The sequence below is a fragment of the Oratosquilla oratoria genome, chromosome 28 (genome assembly GCF_046742065.1).
Source record: "Oratosquilla oratoria isolate Oo_2021 chromosome 28, ASM4674206v1, whole genome shotgun sequence".
In the NCBI taxonomy this organism is placed as follows: Eukaryota; Metazoa; Arthropoda; class Malacostraca; order Stomatopoda; family Squillidae; genus Oratosquilla; species Oratosquilla oratoria.
Window position 1 is genome coordinate 4138500 of NC_134804.1, and position 24432 is coordinate 4162931.

Below are 24432 nucleotides of genomic sequence, written 5' to 3' on the forward strand. Positions count from 1 at the left end.
GCCTTGGATTTAGTACGTTGTTTTTTTCCAAGTATTTTACCCATCTACTTTTGATAATTCTTTCACAAATTTTTGCTATTGTACTTGTTAGAGAGACTGGTCTATAATTGGTAGGTTCTTCTTTATTTCCTCCTTTATATATAGGTACTATATTTGCTTTTTTCCAATCTTCTGGAACTTTTCCTTCTTTTAAGGAACTGCTTATTATGCTATGTATTTTGTCTGCCAGTTCATTCCTGCATTCTTTCAGAATCCAGTTTGCTATTTCATCTGGCCCATGCGATTTTCTGACATCAAAATTACCCAAGTGTGTCAATATTTCATTCTTTGTTACTTCTATTTCTTCCATAGGGGGGACTTTTTCTTTCCACTCAATCTCTTCAGGTTGTATATTTTCCCTTGTAAACACTGATTTAAAATGTTTGTTCATAATTTCTGCCATTTCCATTTCCTCAGTGTATTCAACTCCTCCTTGTCTCAATTTCTCCAAGTCTTGTTTGTTTTTCAGTTTATTGTTTACAAATCTGTAGAATAGTTTTGGTTGATCTTTACACTTTTCTATGACATCTTTTTCATATTTTCTTTTTTTCTCTCTGCACTTTTGTACATATTCATTTCTATAACCAGTATATATTTTCCATTTTTCAGGTCTTCTGTCTTTTTTCCATCTGGTCCAGGCTTTGTCTCTTTTGTCTTTTAACTCCCTACAACTTTTGTTGTACCAGCATTTTACATATTCTTTTTCTTGTTTTTGTCTTGGGACATACTTTTCCACTCCTTTTTTGTAAATTTTTGTCAAAATATTCCATTTCTCTTCCACTGATGTTTCTTCTTTGTATATTTCTTCCCAGTTTTCTTGTTGGAAGAATTCTCTTATTTTATCAAAGTTTGTTTTTTCATACATCATTCTTCCTTTTCTATATTGTTCATTTCTTTTCATATATTTTTCTTCATTAAGTTCCAGTTCAATCAATATGTGGTCACTTTTACCTATTGGTGTTTTATATTCAATCTTGTCCACTATTCTAGGTTCAGATGTAATTATTAAGTCTAGCCTCGATGGTTCTTCTTCATTTCTATACCTAGTGTTCTCTTGTATCCATTGTGTCATTGAATGGTCAGTAATCATCTCAAGTAGAGCATTTCCCCATGAGTCATCACCACTCTTTGCTGTCATTTCTTCCCAGCAGATTTCTTTGCAATTAAAGTCGCCCATCATAACTATTCTTCCTCCGTCTTCCATTATTTTAGTTAATGCTATCTTTGTGTCCTCTAACATACTTTTATATTCACTCTCCTCCCATGAGGCTGTTTTTGGAGGCACATAATTGATCACAAATTTTCTGCTCTTCTTATCTCTGTCTTCCACTTCTATCATAATCATCTCTACTGTATTCTTTCCATATATGACACCTTTCACGTTTATATCCTTCTTAGTCAGGAACATAACTCCACCCCCTTGCTTTTTCTCTCTGTTTCTAATCCAATAATTGTATGCATCATGTCCTACACTGTTGGGTGGTAGTGGGCCTTTTAATTTTGTTTCTACAATTCCCATTATGTCCGGTTCTTTTTCTTTCAAATAATCATTCAGCTCATTCAATCCTGTTATTAATCCATCTATATTTGTGTAAGACACTCTTAGTTTTCTGCCACTTCCATTGTGTTCTCTGTTTCCCTTATGTTTTTCTTTTGTATGTCGAACTTCCTTAGTTTCATGTTCACTACTCTCCAATAGAATCTCTCTTTCTCTGACTCCGTTCTGTTCTCGTTTTTTGTCTTAGCTTCCAGTCTTTTCTGCTTTTCTTCCTCTCTTTCCTCTTTATTCATTTCTCTTTTTATCCATATCTTTTTGTGTTGTTCACTTGTTGCTAGTTTCCCTGTTTTGGATAAGATATTCTCTGCCGTTGTTTGTGACTTGAATTTAATCTTAATTGGTCTGGTCTTGTCTGTGCTATACTTTCCGAGTCTAAATTTCTCTTCGATTTGTTTCATAATTCCTGGTTCATCTTCCTGAACTGATTCTAGTAATTGGCTTACTTTTTCATTTTCCTCTTTGATTCTTGTGGTTCTATCTGTGTTGTGTTTCTCTTCCATTCCTAATATAATTATACATTTCTTCTTGTCTGCTAAATCCCTTACTATATTCTCCTTTTGTCTCATCACTTTAATAACTGAGTCTTCAGTATGTTCTTTCAATTGCTGTTTGACTATGTCAGTGAATGAAATCTTATTTCCTTCTTGGGTTTGCTTCCAATTTTTACTTTCTTTAGCTATTGTTTCTCTGTTTTCTTTACTATTCTTCTTCAATTCCTCATTCTCCCCCTTTACCTCTCTTAACTGTCTTTTTAGTTCTTCTATTTCATCAGTTAAGTTTTTATTCGCCTTTTCCAGTTCTTCCAATCTTTCAACCCTTTTTAAAATGGTGTTCATATGACCTAACCTACTCTCCAAGTCTTCGATCACCTTATCAACCTTCATCTCTAGTCTTGTCAGTCGGGGGGGGTTTGAGTCCCCCCAACTCTCTTTAAATCCCTTGAAAATATTCTCATCACTTTCTGCTATATTGCTCCTATCTATACCTCTAATCTTCACATTCCTATTAGACATGTTATCATCCAACTCGTCTTGGGGTCTTTTGTCTACCCGGCGGCCCGTCAGGGCCATTTCCTCCACCTCCTCATTACCTTCCATTTCCCCAGTAATCCCTCCCCCTCTCCTCTTTCCTTACTTTCCCTCTACCTCACGAGCAATTCCCCCCCCCCTGCAAATACAAAAAGGCACTTCTCTTTGCGTTGGTATCCACAATCTGCACTTTTCTTCAGAGCGTTCGTCAAGCCGTCCGTTCGTTGAAAGTGTGTGTGTGTGTGTGTGTGTGCATGCGTGCGTACATGCGTGTGTGTGTGTGTGTGTATTTGTTTTGGCATTATTATTGTGAGTGACACTGTTAATTATTAGTTAAATTGTACTTTAAATTTGTTTGATTAGGCCCTTGCTCTCTGACATTACATAATGCTATACAGAAAGAAGTACCCACATAAATATAGAAGTAAACTATGCAGAAACCTAGTAGACCAGTGAAGCTGCCAGAGTAAGTTGAATACATGTATTGCATTTAACAATGTTAGTAAACTCCTACTGAGGTGTAAAAAGTCTGACACCAACTACATTAAAAAATTGATCCCTCTGAAACTATTACACTCACTTTTCCCCTTTTCCCTTGTAAAGTGGAACTATATAGGCACTCTACCCACTCTTAAACAACCTCACCAGCCAGTCTACAATCACTGTACCTTCCTTTTTTAGACACCCTCAAGTCACTCAGAGGTGACTTGATACAGGTCTTTAACCTCTTCACGCCGGGCCAAAATCTCGCAGGCAGCATTAGCTGCCAGACGTGTGATGCTGCGTCATAATATTTGCATTATAAAAAATAAAGTAACCCCCTGTAATTCTCGTTCTCTTTCACCCATGAATTTTGATAACCTTAGAAAATATGATGAAGCCAGTTTACAGAGTATGGGGGTCACGCAGGTACAACTACAATAAATATAATCAAGATGCCAATATGGCAGCCTCGCGTACCCACTTGCTCCTCATGATGCCTACGTAGGTGTCACCGTATGGAAGGGGTTAAGATTCTAAAGGGAATTGACATCAAAAGTGACAAAAATTTTCACACTGAATGAGAATCCAACAAGAAATAATGGTCTCAAACTGTCAGGAAATAGATTTAATTTGAAGTGGGTAGAAACAACTTTGCCAACCGTGCAGTTAATGAATGGAACAAACTTCCTGCAGAGGCAGAGCAATGTAGTTCAGTTTGAAGCTTTAAGATTCATTTAGATAAACACCTAAGCAAGATGCTGTAATGACTGCCATTTATTTTATATTAGTTTGTTTATTATTGTTTGTTTATTTTTATTTGCTTGATTTGCATTTATTATTAGTTATCTGTCAATTTATTATTATTTATTATTTACCTGTTTATTATTTAACTATACCTATGCATTTATTTTATTTATTATTCATATTATAATTATTATATATTTTTATGTATATATCATTATTCTAATTTTTTCCACATCCAGCTTAGTTATGGACCAAAAGGTCTCCTGCCGGCATGCTCCTCCTTTGTACTATGTATATATATACATACATACATATACCAAGGCTTTTTCCCCCTTACAAGGGAGGGTAGCCAAAAAGGAAAAGGCATAAAATCATTCCCACCCATTCCATCCCTGAATACACTCCACATCCCTCCACCCTCCCTCCAATCTTAGGACCTCCTGGATGATGGGTCATCCCTGCACCTTGTCCACTGCCCTGGGTCAGAAGCAGTGTCGCAAGACACAGCACATCCACAGCAAGGCCGCTTCATTGCATAAAAGAAGACGGGGAGAAATCCCTTCGGGCTGCTTCAAATTTTGCTCACACATACTATCTCACCCCCCATCCCCCCGCCCATTCCACCTCATGCAATCACATCATCATCCATATACAACCATTCTCAATTCACCCCTGTCTTCTGTCCTCTCCCGTCCTTCCTCAACAGACAATCCCCTCTTCCCCAAAGCCCCCTTCACCCCATCCATCCATCTCATCCTAGGACGTCCCCTCATGTTCACTCCCTCCACATCTGCCTTCCATACCTCTTTTACTAGTCTTTCTTCACTCATTCTTTCCATGTGTCCAAACCATCCTAATATTCTTTCATCAACCTTATCTCCCAGCTCCCTTTCCACCCCTGTTCTCCTCCTCACCTCCTCATTTCTCACTCTATCCAGCCTAGTAACTCCCATCATACTTCTCAGACACCTCATCTCAAACACATTCAAACTCCTTCTCTCTTCCTCTCTTATGTTCCATGTTTCTTCCCCATACAGTGCTGTTGGCAATCACTCCTTCATACAGTCTCCTCTTAGCATCCATTCCCAAATGTCTATTCCTCATTACACTCTTTAATCCACCAAGGCATTTACTCGCTTCTCTCAATCTACATTCTACCTCCACCTTCACTCCACCTTTTCCTGCCACATTTGCACCCAAGTATCTAAAACTATCCACTTCCTCCAGTCGCTCTCCCTTAATGCTCACTTCCAGTCTACTGCCACTTTCACCCCTTGTACATCTCATCACCTTACTTTTACCCACATTTATCTTTAGCTTTCTTCTATCACATACTCTCCCAAACTCTGTCACCAACTTCCTCAATCCCTCCTCCAATCCTGCCACAAGCGCAGTGTCGCCCGCAAACAACAGCTGGCTCACCTCCCACTTTTCTCCATTTTCTTTAACCATATCCAATCCCTGACCCACTACCCTTGCATTTACCTCTTGCACTACCCCATCCATGTATAAGTTGAACAGCCTGGGCGACATAACGTATCCTTGACGAAGTGCCACCTTTACTTCGAACCACTCACTCTCTCCATTTCTAATCCTGACACAAGCTCTACTACTCTCATAAAAACTCTTTTGACAGCTCCCAGAAGCTTTCCTCCTATCCCATATATCTGCATAACCTCCCACAGTGCCTTTCTGTCTACCCTATCGTAAGCCTTTTCCAGATCCATGAAAGCCCAAAAAACATCCTTCTCCTTTCCTATAGCTTTCTCACATATATGTCTTACCACAAAGATCTGATCTACACAACCTCTACCCATCCTAAATCCTAACTGTTCCTCACCAATTACTCCCTCTGTTCCTCTCCTAATCCTCTCAATCAAGATCCTCCCATAAGCCTTCCCAACTACACTTAACAAGCTAATCCCTCTGAAACTACTACATTCACACTTGTCCCCTTTTCCCTTGTAAAGTAGAACTATACAGGCACTCCTCCAGTCCTCCGGCACTCTACCCTCTCTCCAGCAAACATTAAATAACCTCACCAGCCAGTCCACCATCACTGTACCTCCTTTTTTTTTTAGACATTCTGCACGGCATCCATCCAATCCAGGTGCCTTACCTGCTTTCATCATCTTAACAACTGCCTTCACTTCATCCTTCCTTATTTCTCCTTCATTTTCCTCACTCCTCACTCTCATTTTCTTAGCATTTCCCACTGCAACTATCTTTCCCTCCCTATCCTCCTTCACATTTAGCAACTCCCTAAAATATTCTGCCCATCTTCCCCTTACTGCCTTCTCTTCCATTATCATCTCTCCATCTGCACCTTTTACCTTTTCTTCTCTACTTGATTTGCCTCCTCTTCCTCTCTTAATTTCTTTTCAAAACATCTTTTTATTACTTTCAAAATTTTGTCATACTCTTACCCCACTTCACATCTGCTCTCCTCTTTGCCTCCTTTACCTTTTGCTTTACTTCTCTTTTCTTTTCTTTGTACCTCTCATATGACTCCCTCGTCCTATTTTGTAACCAATCTGTGAAAGCTCGCTTCTTCTCTTCTACAACCTTCTTTGTTTCCTCATCCCACCATTCACTACCCTTTCTTCTATTTCCTCCTGTCCTTCTTGTTCCACACACCATCCTTGCACTTTGTGACTCCCTCCTTGAACCATCCCCATTCCTTCTCCACACCTCTCTACTCTATCCTTCACTCCCTCCCACTCCTTCAGCTTCTTCTTGTACTCCTCCTCCTTTTCCTTTTCATTTAAAGAGTTCACTCTAAGCACCTCCCTACCTTTTGTCCCTTTCCTCTTTCTCCATCTATCCTCCACTCTCAAATTACCTTCCACCAAAAAATTATCTGATATTCCCCCACCCTCTCCCCTTAGCACATGTACATCCTTAACTCTTCCTATCATAATCCTATTTACCACTACATAATCCATCAGTGCTCTATCTACCACCCTTCCATCCACCACCCTCTCCCATGTGTACTTATGCTTGACTTTCTTTCGAAACACTGTATTTGCTATCATCAACTCTCTAGACACATTTCCACCATCAACTCTCCACTACGATTCTTTCCTGGAACTCCACATTTCCCAACCACTCCATCAATTGGACCATTTCCTACCATAGCATTAAGGTCTCCCAGTACAATTACATTGACATTTCTCCCTAAATCCTCTATGCACTCATTTAAATCTATCTAAAAGGCCTCCCTTTCTTCTACACTCTTCTCACTGCCAGGCCCATATGCACTTACAAAGACCCACATCTCCTTTCCCAGTTTCACCTTCATCCACATTATCCTTGAGGAAACCTCCTTCCACTCCACTACATGTTTACTTATCTCTTCACTTACTAGAATAGCTACCCCTTCCCTCCCTCACCCTCTCTTCACTCCTGATAACCTCCCACTTACACTCCCAATCTTACACTCACCCTTCCCTTTCAACTTAGTTTCACTCAAAGCCAACACATCCATCTTTCTTCTCACAAACATACTACCTATCTCTTCCCTTTTACTCTCATCTGTACCACATCCTCGCACATTAAAAGACCTAAACCTTAGGGTGCTGGTCGGAAAACTCCCAGACCCTCTTATGCCTTTACTTTTTCATTTAGTTATGTCCCCTGTGGGGCTACAAGGAGAAGGATGCCTAGTCCCAATCCCTGTCCCTTTCTTCTCGCCTCTTACGATCCAAGTGGAAATACTTGGTGGCAGTATTCTTTTCCCCCACCACAGGGTGAGGGAGTGTGTGTGAAAAATAAATTGATGCAGCCCAAAGGTATTTCTTCCCATATTCTCCATTTCTGTATGAGGGGACAAAGAGAGGGGGGTCACCAATTTAATGAAATGGCCTTGCTGTGGATGTGCTGTGTCTTGCAACACTGCTTCTGACCAAGCAGTGGGCAAGATGCAGGGATGACCAATAATCCAGGAGGAGCCAAGATAAGAGGGAGGGTGTGTGGATAGGAGTGGAGTATGTGGGGATGGAATGGGTGGGAGTGGATTTTATGCCTTGTTTTATGGCTACCTCCCTTGTAAGGGGGAAAACCCTTTGGTATAATCATGTATAGACACGGTAAAGGAAACATGGACTGGAGGTGAAGCTTTATTCCTGACGTTTCGTCTAACGACTTTCTCAAAGGAATGAGCATACTAGAAACATACAGAGATTATAAACCCGCCTTATGGCTCAAGGGGGTGTGCGGACGTATAGCGCTGCGTCCTGATTGGCCCGCTGAGACAGCCAATCACGAAGCGCTATATTCGCTGAAGATTTGGCCCAGGTGAAGCTCCCAGCTGGGAGCTTCACCTGGGCCAAATCTTCAGCGAATATAGCGCTTCGTGATTGGCTGTCTCAGCGGGCCAATCAGGACGCAGCGCTATACGTCCGCACACCCCCTTGAGCCATAAGGCGGGTTTATAATCTCTGTATGTTTCTAGTATGCTCATTCCTTTGAGAAAGTCGTTAGACGAAACGTCAGGAATAAAGCTTCACCTCCAGTCCATGTTTCCTTTACCGTGTCTATACAACTTATTCACATGGATTTTCATAATCATGTATGTATGGATGGACACTCAAAAGATGAGAAAAATTGTGATAGTAAAAAATTAAAAATTATAATAAAATTAATTACACTTAATTATTTCATCAATATTGTAATAGTAATTTTACTGAAATACAACTTAGCAAGCAAAGGGTACATTATAAATTTAGAATGGAGCATGCCTACTAGATGTGGAAGAGGAAAGTTTTGGACCCTCTGCTTCATAGATTTATACAGCCAAGGGAATCCTCCTTAGGGATATTTCCACAGAAACATTTATTTCATCACCACATTATGCATTTCATTCTGTCCAAGAACTATTTTTCATTCAGCTGAAAGGAGCCTCTTGATAACAAGTCTTGTACTGAATACATAAGACATACAAATCACATTTCCAATGCAAAGATGAAATCTGGTCTCACCTGAGTCATTGCTGTGAGATGGTCTCCAATGCCTGGGAGCTGTGGTTCTTTCCCAACCTGGAAACCCACATACACAAGTTTGTGGCTAAACGTGGAGAACTCGTTACTGAAACACACCTGCAATAAAAGTGGTTTTAGTTTCATTCATACACAATAACAAGTTATTAAACAAACTTCTTGTATCCGGCACTTCAAATAACCGGCATATTTTTCACGAAAATCGAAAAATTGTGATAAAGATAGACGTATACAAAAAAAAAAAAAAAAAAAACGCGTGGTTGTAGTTGCTCTCGCCGCCACCAGGGTTTCTCAGTGCTGCTTTCACTTAAGCAGAAGGAGGTGGATATATGTAGAAGATTGAAGAACGGCGAAAATAGAAAAATGAAAAAACGAAGACTTCTAGAGGACAGCAAATTTATTCTCCTACTCGACAACAGTAAAGCTGAGGAACTGAGCAATGGAAACATTTCTATTGTGTATTTACCGCCGAACGTAACAAGTGTGATCCAGCCCACGGATCAAGGAGTGATTCAAAACTTTAAAAAGAATTATCGGAAAAGTTCTATGCGCAAACTAGTTTATTTTGAGGGCGGTAGCATTTCCGAATTCCAACGTAGGCTTACTGTTAAAGATGCTATTTTTATGGAATCGCTAGCTTGGGAGGATGAAAAACAACAAACTCTAATGCGATGTTAGAGAAAATCATATTCGCAAATAATGTTTGAAGATCAGGAAGGGAATAAGAAATTTGAGGGTTTTCCATCGGCAAGAAAGAATCGGTGGTGAAAGAATTGAAAGATGGGTTGTCGCGCTAAACTTTGCATTAGTGACGAAGCGATACAAGTTTGTGTAGATATGGACAGTGACCGAGCAGCAACATTCTCACTTAGTGATGATGAAATTTTACAATCACTTCCCGATGAACACGCGAAAATGACAGAGGCAGATAGTGAAGAAGACGACCCCGAGATGAAAGTGTCATGGAAGGATGCAGCGAAGGGTCTAGCAGTGTTTGTGAAATTTGCAGAACAGTGCACAAACAAAGAGGAAAAAATTCTAAGCAGAGACATCATATATTTTATGAAAGTTGGTACAAAATTTAGTGAAAGAAAACTCGAGTGTAGAGGTGAATGCACCCTCTCAGCCACCAACACTGAACGCAGCCATTCACAACTCCGTCGTAAAATTATCAGATGATGAATTAGATAACTGGTAATGCTGTGATGATTATAACTGATGTATATTGATTGGATTTACTCTATACTGATAGAATTTACAATATATAGATATGTGGATGTGTTTATTATTAAAACGAATTAATATCTATTAATAAGTAAAAGAACAATGTAAATAAATGTATTTTTTTTAATATCCCTTCCCGTATCCGACATTTTCTCGTATCCGGTACGTCTTCGGCCCCATTGGTGCCGGATACAAGGGCTTTGACTGTATATCCAAAATTCATAATGGACTGTTGGTGCCAAAAGTGAAGAAACTTGTGCAAGCACACACACAAATGAGTTCAAATCTAAATATGATAATTGTAAATCAAGGATACAAAGTTGGAACTGTACATGAATTCGAGTTTAGGTATGTTAGAAAATTAGAGAATAGACAGGGACCCAACAAGCATTGCTCCTTTCCTGTATACTACAATTAGGTAAATATACTTAGGTAAATACATGCATATGAATGAAGACTGCAAATTGTTAGAAGATCTAGTCAATATATATGCATGGAGTTGATCATGCCAATCTTGGAAATAATTTTTTTAATGCCAAAAAATGCCAAGTATTAGAAATGGGTAACAGATAAAAGATATAATCAATAAATTACTCAAAAGGAAAAGAATCACAAAAGAAAAAGAGGAAAATTGAGAGAATTCGAAGAGTATCAACCAAGGTGACTCCCAGCCTTGCAGATAAGTTATACAAGGAGAGATTAGATGCACTAGCCCTACTATTATGAAAGGATCAAAGAAAAAGTGGGGACCTGAATGCAGTGTTCAGATCATTGAAAAGGGCAGACAAAAGCAGAGCAAAAAAACAAATCTTGATTTGGGATATCTTTCTTAACATTTACAACTTGAGGGTGAACAAACAAGTACTGAGGGTCACTGGTAGAAGCAGAAAAAAAACAAGTTCAATAATTATAGATGAAAGCTATAAAAACCTTGGTGAAAATGGAGAAAGAACCAACAAAAGCTTACAACTGTGCAAGAAAGGACTGTATGAGAATCTGCAGTGAGGAGAGAAATTTTGAAAGAGGTATATAAATACAAAGATGAACCAAAAATATGAAAAGAGTGAAAGCCCTGGACCCATCATCACAGAGAAAAGGAAGAGACAACTCGATAGTTGTGTTCACGTCTCTAAACCAGTGTTTCCTAGCTTTTTCTGACCAGTCCCCACTTTGGACACAAATTTTTTTTTGTCAGAACCCCCCTCCCTTGCTCATATCAAATGAAACTCCAATTACTAGGTATAATAATACTATTTTGTGCTGCAAAATCACATAGAAATACACTAAATGATGAATTCATACTTGGAACAAGTACATACATACATATACCAAGGCTTTTTCCCCCTTACAAGGGGGGGTAGCCAAAAAGAAAAAGGCATAAAATCATTCCCATCCATTCCATCCCTCAATACACTCCACACCCCTCCACCCTCCCTCTTATCTTAGCACCTCCTGAATGATGGGTCATCCCTGCACCTTGTCCACTGCCCTGGGTCAGAAGCAGTGTCGCAAGACACACCACATCCACAGCAAGGCCGCTTCATTAAATCGGCGACCCCCCCTCTCCGTCCCCCCATTGCATAAAATGAGAGGACGGGGAGAAATCCCTTCGGGCTGCTTCAAATTTTGCTCACACATACTACCTCACCCCCCATCCCCCCACCCATTCCACCTCATGCAATCACAACATCATCCATATACAACCATTCTCCATTCACCCGTCTTCTGTCCTCTCCCGTCCTTCCTCAAAAGACATTCCCCTCTTCCCCAAAGCCCCTTTCACCCCATCCATCCATCTCATCCTAGGACGTCCCCTCATGTTCACTCCCTCCACATCTGCCTTCCACACCTCTTTTACTAGTCTTCCTTCACTCATTCTTTCCATGTGTCCAAACCATCCTAATGTTCTTTCATCAACCCTATCTCCCAGCTCCTTTTCCACCCCTGTTCTCCTCCTCACCTCCTCATTTCTCACTCTATCCAGCTTAGTAACCCCCATCATACTTCTCAGACACCTCATCTCAAACACATTCAAACTCCTTCTCTCTTCTTCTCTTATGTTCCATGTTTCTGCCACATACAGTGCTGTTGGCACAATCACTCCTTCATACAGTCTTCTCTTAGCATCCATTCCCAAATGTCTATTCCTCATTACACTCTTTAATCCACCAAGGCATTTACTCGCTTCTCTCAATCTACATTCTACCTCCACTTTCACTTCACCTTTCCCTGCCACATTTGCACCCAAGTATCTAAAACTATCCACTTCCTCCAGTCGCTCTCCCTTAATGCTCATTTCCAGTCTACTGCCACTTACACCCCTTGTACATCTCATCACCTTACTTTGACCCACATTTATCTTTAGCTTTCTTCTATCACATACTCTCCCAAACTCTGCCACCAACTTCCTCAATCCCTCCTCCGATCCTGCCACAAGCGCAATGTCGTCCGCAAACAACAGCTGGCTCACCTCCCACTTTTCTCCATTTTCTTTAACCATCTCCAATCCCTTGCCCACTACCCTTGCATCTACCTCTCGCACCACCCCATCCATGTATAAGTTGAACAGCCAGGGCGACATAACGCATCCTTGACAAAGTCCCACCTTTACATCGAACCACTCACTCTCTCCAACAAGTAATGTTGTTTATTTCAAATCAGATCTAATATTCATCTGGAGTATTGGCTCCATGTTATTGTGGGGTTAAAAGTTCCTAAGTAGCATGCAGCTGATACTTTAGGGTCTATATGGGGTGCCCCTACAGACCAGAGTCATACGACACTGTCTGTGGTATAGGAAATCTCTATTAATAGAGAAATGATGATACTGTCCCTTTGTTATGGTGTCCCCCCCACTTCTTGTTACTGTCCTGTACCATTTCTCTGAATATTTATTTTCCCATTTTGCCAAACCCTGTGGTGGGGGAAAAGAATACTGCCACCAAGCTTTCCACTTGAGTCACATAAGGCGACAAAAATGGGATGGGGACAGGACTAAGCATCCTTCTCTCTGTAGCCCCCAATGGGGACATTCCTAAAAAAGTAAAGGCATAAGATGGTCTGGGAGTTTACCAACCAGTACCCTAAGGTTTGGGTCTTTTAATGTGCATAGATGTGGTACAGATGAGAGTAAAAGGGAAGAGATAGGCAGTATATTTGCAAGAAGAAAGAAGGATGTGTTAGCATGAGTGAAACTAAGTTAAAGGGGAGGGGTGAGTTTGAGTTTGGGAGTGTAGTTGGGATCTCAGGAGTGAAGAGAGGACAATGGAGAGAAGGGGTGGCTATATTAGTAAATGAAGAAATAGGTAAGTATGCAGTGGAGTAGGTTTCTTCAAGGTTAATGTGGATGAAGGTGAAACTGGGAAAGGAAATGTGAGTTTTTGAAGTGCATATGGACCTGGTAGTGAGAAGAATGTAGAGGAAAGGGAGGCTCTTTGGATAGATTTAAATGCATGCCCAGAAGGATTAGGGAGAAATATCAATGTAGTGGTATTGGGAGACCTTGATCATAGGGTAGGAAATGAATCACTAGACAGAGTAGTTGGTAATTATGGAATTCCTGGAAAAAAAAAATGTAGTGGAGCATTGATGGTGATCTGTCTAGAGTTGATCATAGCAAATACAGTGTTTAGGGCGAGGGTGGTGGATGGAAGGGTGGTAGTGTTAATGGACTATACAGTGGTAACCAAGAGTATAGTAGGAAGAGTTAAGGAAGTACATGTTCTATGGGGAGAGAGTGGGGTAATATCAGATCATAGATGGAGAAAGAGGAAAAGGACAGGGTAGGGAGGTGCTTAAAGCAATCTGCTTAAATGAGAAAGAAGAGGAGGAGTACAAGAAGCTGAGAGGAGTGGGAGTGAAGGATCGAGTAGAACTAGGAGTGGAGGAGGAATGGGGATGGTTCAAGGAGTCGTCACAAGGTGTGCAAAGATGGTGTGTGGAACAAGGAGGATGGGAGGAAACAGAAGGAAGGGTAAAGAGTGGTGGGATGAGGAAGCAAAGAAGGTTGTGGAAGAGAAGAAATGAGTATTCAAAGATTGGTTACAAAATAGGTCGATATAATCATATAAAAGGTACAAAGAAAAGAGAATTAAAGCATAAGATAAAGGAGCAAAAGAGGAGAGCAGATGTGAAACGAGGTAAGATTATTACAGAAAACTTTGAAAGGAATAAAAAGAAGTTTTGGAAAGAAATTAAGAGGAAGAGGTGGCAAATCAAGTAGAGAAGAAAAAGTAAAATGCTTAGATGGAGAGATGATAATGGAAGAAAAGGCAGAAAGAGGAAGATGGGTGGAGTAATTTAGGGAGATGCTAAATGTGAAGAAGCATTGGGTGGAAAAGGTAGATGCAGTGGGAAGTGCTAGGATAATGACAGTGAAGAGTGAGGAAAATGGGGGAGAAACAAGGAAAGACAAGGTGAAGGCAGTTGTTAAGATGAGAGCAGGTAAGGCACCTGGGTTGAATGGGTGTCATGCATAATACTTGTTTAAGAGTTGGTAGAGTACCGGAGGACTGGAGGAGTGCATGTATAAATCCACTTTACAAGGGAAAAGGGGAAAAGTGTGAGTGTAATAGTTTCAGAGGGATCAGTTTGTTAAGTGTAGTTCTGAAGGGTTATGGAAGGGTCTTGATTGAAAGGATTAGGAGAGGAACAGAGGGAGTAATTGGTGAGGAACAGTATGGGTTTAGGATAGGTAGGGGTTGTGTGCATCAGATTTGTGTGTTAAGACATGAGTAAATTTTAGGAAAAGATAAGGATGATTTTGAACTTTTAGAAATTTGGAAAAGGCTTATGACAGGGTAGACACGAAGGCATTGTGGGAGGTATTGCAGATAGATGGAATAGGTGGAAAGCTATTAAGAGCAGTCAAAAGTGTTTATGAGAGTAGTAGAGCTTGTGTTAGAATCAGAAATGGAGAGAGTGAGTGGTTTGAGGTAAAGGTGAGACTTCGTTAGGGATGTGTTATGTCGCCTTGGCTGTTCAATTTATACATGGATGGGGTGGTGCGAGAGCTAAATGCAAGGGTAGGTCAGGGATTGGAGATGGTTAAAGAAAATGGAGAAAAGTAAGAAAAATGCCAGTTGTTGTTTGCTGATGACACTGTGCTTATAGTGTGATCAGAGGAGGGACTGAGGAATTTAGTGACAGAGTTTGGGAAAGTCTGCAAAAGAAGGAAGTTGAAGATAAATGTGGATAAAAGGTGATGAGATGTACAGGGTGCGTACATTGTTTCAGGGGCACAGTGTGGAAATACCCGGGTAACCACACCACTCAAAACAAAAGCAACCAATCGGTATACATTGAGACTTTGTCCTAGCAACACCTTGCATCCATGGAGAGCTTTACGTTTCCTCATCTATGGAAAAGGCATGCAGTACTTGTGTTAATCTAAGCTGGACACAGCAGCAGCAAGATCTCAAACTGCTAAAAGTAACTGAACAGTTCATCAAGACCGTCAGGAGGGAGATGTTTTCTTCCAACTACGATTATGAAGATGTTGCCGAGAGGATATTATTCTCGACAATCGAACACCATCAGGGACACCAAATTTGTCACTCAATTGTAAGCCATGGTTGATGAGAACCCCAGCCAATCCATGAACTGCAAGTGTCTGAGGGTACCAAAAGGAAGTGTTTGTATGAAGATATCACATACAAGTCATACAGGATGCACGAGGGTCAACTCCTCTCCACAAAGATGCAGGAGAACTGCTTCAAGAATAGCAAGATCCTCAACAAACTGAAGCACCCTCTAGAGAATGACATGCTCTGGTTCTTTTCAGATGAATAGAACTTCTGTCAAGACCAGACTCACAACTCTCAGAACAGGTGGTTGGCTGTCTGTCCCAAGGATGTGCCAAGAGTCATGGAAACCAAGTTTCCTGCAACTGTCATAGTGTTTGGGGTAGTCTGCAGTGAGGACCAAGTCATGCACCCCTTCTGAAAGAACCCCAGGGGCTCAGGGTGAGCACCTAGGTGTATATTGATGTCCTACAGACCCAAGTGAAGCCATGAATTGTGGAAGTAGCTGCTGGTAGATCCAACATGTGGCAACAGGACTTTGCAGCAAGTCACACCTCTAGAAAATTTCAGAAATGGCTCTCCAAAAATTTCTTGGACTTTGTTACCACCTGATGTGTGGTCCCCTAACTCACCTGACCTCAACCCTATGGACTATTTTGTATGGTGTGCAGTTGAATGAGATACTAACCACACCCCATGCAAGAGTAAGGATGATATGATCAGTCAGATCAAGGTAGTCTTCGTCAATCTCCCCAAGGAGGTTGTGAAGAAGGCCTGTGCCAGGTTTCGGGGGCGTGTTGAGGACATCACTGATGCCAAGGACAGATTCATCGAGTTACAGGACACCAGAAGTGTGCTGATATAGAGTCTGTTTTCTTTTTGGCAATAAATGCATGTTTCAACTAAATTGTGACTTTCTGTGCAGCCCTAAAAAACAAAACAATTAACGTACACACCCTATACAAAGGAAGAAAGCGGTAGCAGACTGGAAGTGAGTATTAAGGGAGAGAGACTGGAGGAAGTGGATAGTTTTAGATACTTGGGTGTGAATGTGGGAGGAAAGGGAGGAGTGGAGTTGGAGGTAGAATGTCGATTAAGAGAAGGGAGGAGTGGAGGTAGAGATAGAATATAGATCAAGAGAAGGGAGGTGTGGAGCTGGAGGTAGAATGTAGATTAAAAGAAGCAAGTAAATGCTTTCAGGAATTAAAAAGCGTAATGATAGACATTTGGGAATGGATGCTAAGAGGAGATTGTATGGAGTAATTATGCCAACAGCACTGTATGGGACAGAAACATGAACATAAGAGAGGAAGAGAGGAGTTTGAATATGTCTGAAATGAGGTGTCTGACAAGTAGATAGGGATTACTAAGCTGGATAGAGTGAGAAACAAGGAGGTGGAGAACGGGGGTGGAGAGGGAGTTGGGAAATAGGTTTGATGAAATAATATTGGGATAGTTTGGACACATGGAGAGAATGAAGAGAGATTAGTAAAAGATGTGTGGAAGGCAGAGGTGGAAGGAGTGAACATGAGGAGGCAACCAAGGTTGAGATGGATGGATGGGGTAAAAGGGGCACTAAGAAAGGGGGGAATGTCTGTTGAGGAAGGACGGGAGAGGATAAGATGGGGTGAATGGAGAACGGTTGTATATGGAGGATGCTGTGATGCATGAGGGGGAGTGGGTGGGGGATGGGGGGTGAGGGAATATGTGTGAAAAATAAATTGATGCAGCCCAAAGGTATTTCTTCCCATCTTCTCCATTTCTGTATGAGGGGATGGAGGAGGGGGGCGCTGATTTAATGAAGTGGCCTTGCTGTGAATGTGCTGTGTCTTGTGACACTGCTTCTGACCCAGGGCAGTGGGCAAGATACAGGGATGACCCATCATCCAGGAGGAGCCAAGATAAGAGGGAGGGAGGGGGGTGGATGGGTGAGGATTATGTGGGGATGGAATGGGTGGGAGTGGTTTTCATGCCTTTGTTTTTGGGCTCCCTCCCTTGTAAGGGGGAAAAAGGTTTTGGTATATGTAGATCTAATCTGTAATAAAAATAATTTTTCAAGTATTGGTCACAGATTTTTCAGTGAAAACATATTAAACTGCTAAAGTAGATATTTATTAATTCACCTCCATTTTAGTGTGACTATAATTTTCTGCCCCAATTCCAAGGCTATACAAAGTGAAATTTCAGTTAAAAAAAATCATAATTTTTACATATTTCAGGACAATCTTGCATACACCAGTTTTTCAGAACAAAGGAATTAACATTGTAGGCAGTTTTTTCATGAACTATTGACCGAATAATATCTCAACAAGCTGAATCTCATTACATGCTACAAGCAATTTCAATATACGAGGTATGTTCAACAAGTAATGAGAAAATGTCAGGTGAGACATTAAATCTGATTTGATCAAAATACTACTTCATGGTAAAGTACACACATATTCTATAAAATGACTAACTGGCAACTTTCTATATTTGTAGGTCAGTGAACGTGGTGGAACCAGTCTGATTCAGTTTGCCGATCTGTGAACACTTGTCAAGATGCAGGGAAACATGGAGCAACGTTATGCCATCAATTTTTTTTAAACTTAAGAAAACCAAACAAGAAGCTTATGGAATGTTAAAGGCCTATGGGGATGAACAGATGGGCCAAGCAAGTTTCTATCAGTGGTTTAACAGATTTTCTGAAGGAAATGAACAGCTCCCCAAGTGAAGCATTAACAGTTAAAACCCCCTCTTAACAAAATAACCCCCCACCACCACCACCAAGGTGGCAATGGTGCCCACACTGAGAATCACTGCTCAAAAGGGTGCAGACAAAAAATGAAGATCTTTTGATTTGGGAGAGAACAACATTATGTCATGAGAAATTGAAAAATACCACACACCTAAAGAATATTATGAAACAGTTTTCCATACATATACATTACCTGGAATACCCTTGATGACAGTCCATGCTAAAACCATAAATAAATTCAAACTAAGTATAATAGAAGAAGCTGAGGGAAGGGTGGTAGGGAGTGAAGGATAGAGTAGAACTAGGTGTGGAGGTGGAATGGGGATGTTTCAAGGAGGGAGTCACAAGGTGTGCAAAGATGGTGTGTGGAACAAGGTTGGGAGGAATTAGATGGATGGGTAGTGAGTGGTGGGATGAGGAAACAAAGAAGGTTGTAGAAGAGAAGAAGCGAGCATTCAAAGATTGGTTACAAAACTGGACAAGAGAATCATACAAGAGATACAAAGAAAAGAAAGAAGTAAAGCACAAAACAAAGGAGGCAAAGAGGATAGCAGATGAGAAATGGAGTAAGACATGACAAAATTTTGAAAGTATTAAAAATATGCTTTGCAAGGAAATTATGAGAAGGGGAGGCAAATCAGTTAGAGAAGAAAAGGTAAAAGGTGCAGATGGAGAGATGATAATGGAAGAGACAGCAGTAAGAGGAACATGGGCAGGGTATTTTGGGGAGTTGCTAAATATGGAGGATGGGGAGGGAGAGGTAGTTGCAGTGGGAAGTGCTAAGAAAATGATAGTGATGAATGAGGAAAATGGAGAAACAAGAAAAGATTAGATGAAAGCAGTTATTAAAATGATGAGAGCAGGTAAGGCATGTGGGTTGGATATGTGTCATGGAGTGTCTAAAAAAGGGAGGTGCAGTGATAGTGGGCTGGCTGGTGAGGTTATATAATGTTTGTCTAAAAGAGGGTAGAGAGCTGGAGGACTGGAGGAGTGCCTGTATAGTTCTACTATTACAAGGGAAAGGGGGGACAAGTGTGAGTGTAGTAGTTTCAGAGATCAGTTTGTTGAGTGTAGTTGGTAAGGCTTATGGGAGGGTTTTGAGAGGATTAGAAGAACAGTGTGGGTTTAGGACAGGTTGGGGTTGCATGGATCAGATTTTTGTGGTAATGCAGATATGTGAGTAAGCTTTGGGTAAAGGTAAGGATGCTTTATGGACCTTTATGGTGAGATGCAGGGATGACCTGGAATGCCACTTGTTTGAAGAAAGAAGACAGGGTACATGATTTGTGTGTTAAGAGCAAGTAAATCATAGGTTCTTAAATTCTGAATAAGCAATTTGCAACACTTACAAGGTATGTTCCTGTGACCTCTGCTTTAAACTCAAACTGCCCATACTGCTGTTTGACTTCATGGTACAAAATCTGGCGGTTTGGTCCTTCAACCACCACATCCACATCATAATGACCACCTGTTACAACCTGGAATTTCATACAAAAACATTAGGAATTTATAAATTTCTTATGTGAAATAGGTGCACTTTCATATTCTTGCCACATGGAAGTCAATCATGAAACAAAACTTGTACATTCCTAAACATAACAGTAATACATACTTAGAATCTTAACACAGAGGAACTGGAGATTAAGGAATGGATTTCAAATAAGAGAGACAATACAGATACATATACCAAGGGCTCTTTCCCCCTTACCCAGAAGGTAGCCAAAGTCAAAAGACAATTCTAGTCTTACTTTATTCCACTCCCATCTACCACCCCTCCCTCCCTCTCATCTTAGCTCCTCATGGAAAATATAGATGCTGGTAATAAATATGGACATCCAATTTGGAGGAGAAACACCATACATTCTGCACAAACCATCTAAGATTAACCCCTTCAATACGGGCCACATCGCGTGTCTGGCAGCATTAGCTGCCAGATGTGTGATGTTGCATCATAATACTCGCATTATAAAAAATAAAGTCACTGCTCTATCGCTTGTTTTCTTTCACCCGTGAATTTTGATAACCACAGAAAATATGATGAAGCCAGTTTACAGAGTATGGGGGTCACGCAGGTACGACTACAATAAATATAATCAAGACGCCGACATTGGCACCCTCGCGTACCCACTTGCTCCTCATGACGCCTACGTAGGCGTCACCATATGGAAGGGGTTAAAGGCTTGGTGGACCAATTCAATGAACCTACAAAGTTCAGATAAGAACAGATCAATCAATCAATCCGTTGCCCCAGATATCTCTTGTTAGGTACCTACAACTTCCAGATAACTGGCAAATGGCCATTGGACAGGCTCACAGGTCATTCAAGCAAGAAATATTGTTGCCGTTGTCCAGGGATAATTAATATGGGGCAGTGTAAGATGAAGTGCTCTAGAGACAGAACAACTTTTTTCTACAAGTTACAGTATATAAATGCAATTTGGCAGTACTTGTTTGGAAAGGTTTTGTCCTTTCCTGATTTAGGGAAGGGGATGAGGACAGCTTCTCTCCAAGTAGTTGGGAGGGTGCTTTCTGTCCACATTCTCTTAACCACTTCAGTATGAGTCAAACTCTGGCACAACATCTGCTGCCATATATATGCTGCATCACACTACTTGCATTATAAAATATAGTCACTGCTGTATTACTCATTCTATTTTACAGAGTAATAATAAACACAAAAAAAACATGATCAAACCAGTTCACAGAATCTGGGAGTAACTCATGAACAACTACAATATATATATATATATATATATATATATATATATATATATATATATATATACATATATATATATATATATATATATATATATAATCAAGATGCCAACACCGGCATCCTCATGTACCCACTTGCACCTCATGACACCTATACAGGCATCATCTTACCTAAGTGGTTAAAGGATGTTGCAGTTGGGTGAAGTTGTCATGTAAGTACTTATTACTTGGGCCTGGAGCAATTTTCTTATTTATTCTGCTTTTGTGGAAGGACAGTTGTAGTCTTTGGGGTGTGGTGAAATCTGGGGATGGTTGTGACTTGAGGGTAGTCTTATGAAATAGGAGTTTGTGTGGCTAATGCTAAGGATAGTGTTTTTACCCATTTACTATTGTTTTAGCTAACTGGGAAGGCAAAGATATGGTGTGACCATTATTTTATCCATCCGTCTATCTCATCTTTGGTTTACCCTCATGTTCACTCCCTCTGCCTTCCACACTTCTTTTACTAATCTTTCTTCACTTATTCTTTCCATGTGTCCAAACCATCCCAATACTCTTTCATCAACCCTATCTCCCAACTCCCTTTCCACCCCTGTTCTCCTCACCTCCTTTTCTCAATCCATCCAGCCTAGTAACCCCTTTCATACTTCTCAGGCACCTCATCTCAAACATATTCAAACTACTCCTCTCTTATGTTCCATGTTTCTCCCCTATACAGTGCTGTTGGCACAATCACTCCTTCATACAATCTCTTACCATCCATTCCCAAATGCCTAATTGTCATTACAATTCTTAATCTCCCAAGGCATTTACTTGCTTCTCTCAATATATATATTCTACCTCCACTCCTCCCTTTCCTGCCACACTCACACCCAAGTATCTAAAACTATCCACTTCCTCTAGTCTCTCTCCCTTAATACTCACTTCCAGTCTGCTGCCACTTTCTCCTTCTTTCACACACCTTCCCAATCTGTCACAACATTCTCAATCCCTCCTCTGATCCTGCTACTAATGAAGTGTCGTCAGCAAACAACTGGTTTATCTCACTTTTCTCCATTTCCTTGAACCCTCTCCAATCCCTGACCCATTACCCTTCTATTTACCTCTCACACTTCCCCATCCATGTATAAACTGAACAGCCAAAGTGACGTAACACATCCCTGGCAAAGTCTCACCTTTACCTCAAACCACTAACACTTTCCATTTCCGATTCTAACACAAGCTCTACTACTCTCATAAAAACTCTTGACTGGTCTTAATAGCTTTCCTCCTCCATAACTGTCTTCACCTCATCTTTTATTTCTAACCTATTTTCCTCACTCATCACAATCATTTCCTTAGCGCTACCCAGTGCAACTACCTTTCCCTCTCTATCATTCATATCTAACAACTCCCTAAAATACTCAGCCCATCTTCCTCTTACTGTTGTCTCTTTCATTATCATCTCTGTCTGCACCTTTTACCTTTTCTTTACATGATTTGCCTCCTCTTCCTCTCCTACTTTATTTCCAAAACATTTTTATTACTTTCAAAATTTGTTGTCATACTTTTACCACATTTCACATCTGCTTTCCTCTTTGCCTCCTTTATATAATATGCTTTACTTTTATTCCCTTTTCTTTGTACCTCTCATATGATTCTCTCGTCCTATTTCATAACCAATCTGTGAATGTTCACTACTTCTCCTGTACAACCTTCTTTGCTTCCTCATCCCACCACTCACTATCCTTCCTTCTATTTCCTTCTTGTTCCACACACCATAAATAGATAACATACAGAATAACAGTGAGATAGATCACCATGTCCAGGTCATCACCAGATGCGTCAACAATGGGGTTTCACCAGGTCACACCATGGGGCTCACATTCGATCACATTTACTAAAGTGGTAATAATGCAAACTAAGCAACCTCAGGCATGCACAATACAAAGCTAATGGTACAGTAGAATAAATTAGACTTTGCATACCTAAGAAATACTAAATACCTAATCCATGGAATTTTTTTTTTTGTCGACAATGAGGAAATACTGTAGCAATATATTAATTTTGTAAATTAAAATACATCAATCTTGGCAAAATCAATAATAAAAAAGAATTGCTAAAAGTGAGCCAATCATATTCCCCATGGTGTGTGCCATCTGTTCAAGTATTTGTCAATGCAGTCAGATATTTTGACAATGGCAATGAATACAATGTGTACCGGATGTTCTCCCACTCCACCAGTACCTCACGCACTACATTTTTTCACATTTTTTTCAGAAGTGCACATCTACGTGATATAGCATTAGAAAATTAAATAATAATCTTGTAAATTGTAATAAATCAATGTAATATACATTTTTCTTGGCAGAAATTAATGACAGAAAAATATGCTAAAAGCAATACACAAAATCAAATGAAAGGAACCTCAGGAACTCTGATATGATATCTTTGTTTTGATGGATTTAGAGGACAGACAACCCTGATTACCTATCAAATTACAGGTACTGCATTACAAAATGCAGGTTAGGTTTGGTAGATTAGGTTAGGTTAGAATCGACGAATTCATCATACTTTAATTTTGTCACCCTCTGTATCTATCAAAACATATGCAGTCTCATTTGTGTATCACTTTTAGCAACTTTTTCTGTCATCAATTTCTGTCAAGAAAAATTGAATTACGTTCATGTATTATAATTTATAAAATTAAAAATTTCCTTTTTCTAATGCTATGTCGCCTAGGATGAGATGGATGGATGGGGTGAAGGGGGCTTTGGGGAAGAGGGGAATGTCTGTTGAGGAAGGACGGGAGAGGACAGAAGACGGGTGAATGGAGAATGGTTGTATATGGATGATGTTGTGATGCATGAGGTGGAATGGACGGGGGAATGGGGGGTGAGGTAGTGTGTGTGAGTAAAAATTTTGACGCAGCCCGAAGGGATTTCTCCCCGTCCTCTCCTTTATATGGGGGGACGGAGAGGGGGGGGTCACCGATTTAATGAAGCGGTCTTGCTATGGATGTGCTGTGTCCTGCGACACTGCTTCTGACCCAGGGCAGTGGACAGGGTGCAGGGATGACCCGTCATCTAGGAGGTGCTAAGAGGGGAGGGAGGGTGGAGGGGTGTGGAGTGTTTTCGGGGATGGAATGGGTGGGAATGATTTTATGCCTTGTCCTTTTTGGCTACCTCCCTGGTAAGGGGGAAAGAGCCTTGGTATATGTATGTATGTCGCATAAGTGTGCACTTCTGAAAATTCACTATTTTTTTAACACTGCTACAGTCAAGATTCATGCTTTTCTTAAAGCTATGAAACACCTCTACACTCCATCAGTCAGATGGGCTATTAAAACTGGCTGTCAACAACCCTGATGAAGACAACGACCCCAATAATGTAGCATTACCGG

The 24432-nt window shown here is 40.5% G+C and overlaps 1 protein-coding gene across 1 annotated transcript in view; it reads right to left on the bottom strand.

The window, feature by feature from the left end:
• Window positions 1–24432, bottom strand: part of p24-1 (transmembrane emp24 domain-containing protein) — a 44598-nt gene that overhangs the window by 14505 nt on the left and 5661 nt on the right. Inside the window, exons 2-3 of the mRNA XM_076210941.1 lie at window positions 19682–19810; window positions 8832–8948 (exon numbers count right to left, since the gene is read on the bottom strand). Coding sequence (XP_076067056.1) covers window positions 8832–8948; window positions 19682–19810 — 246 coding nt within the window. The remainder of the gene's footprint in view (window positions 1–8831; window positions 8949–19681; window positions 19811–24432) is intronic.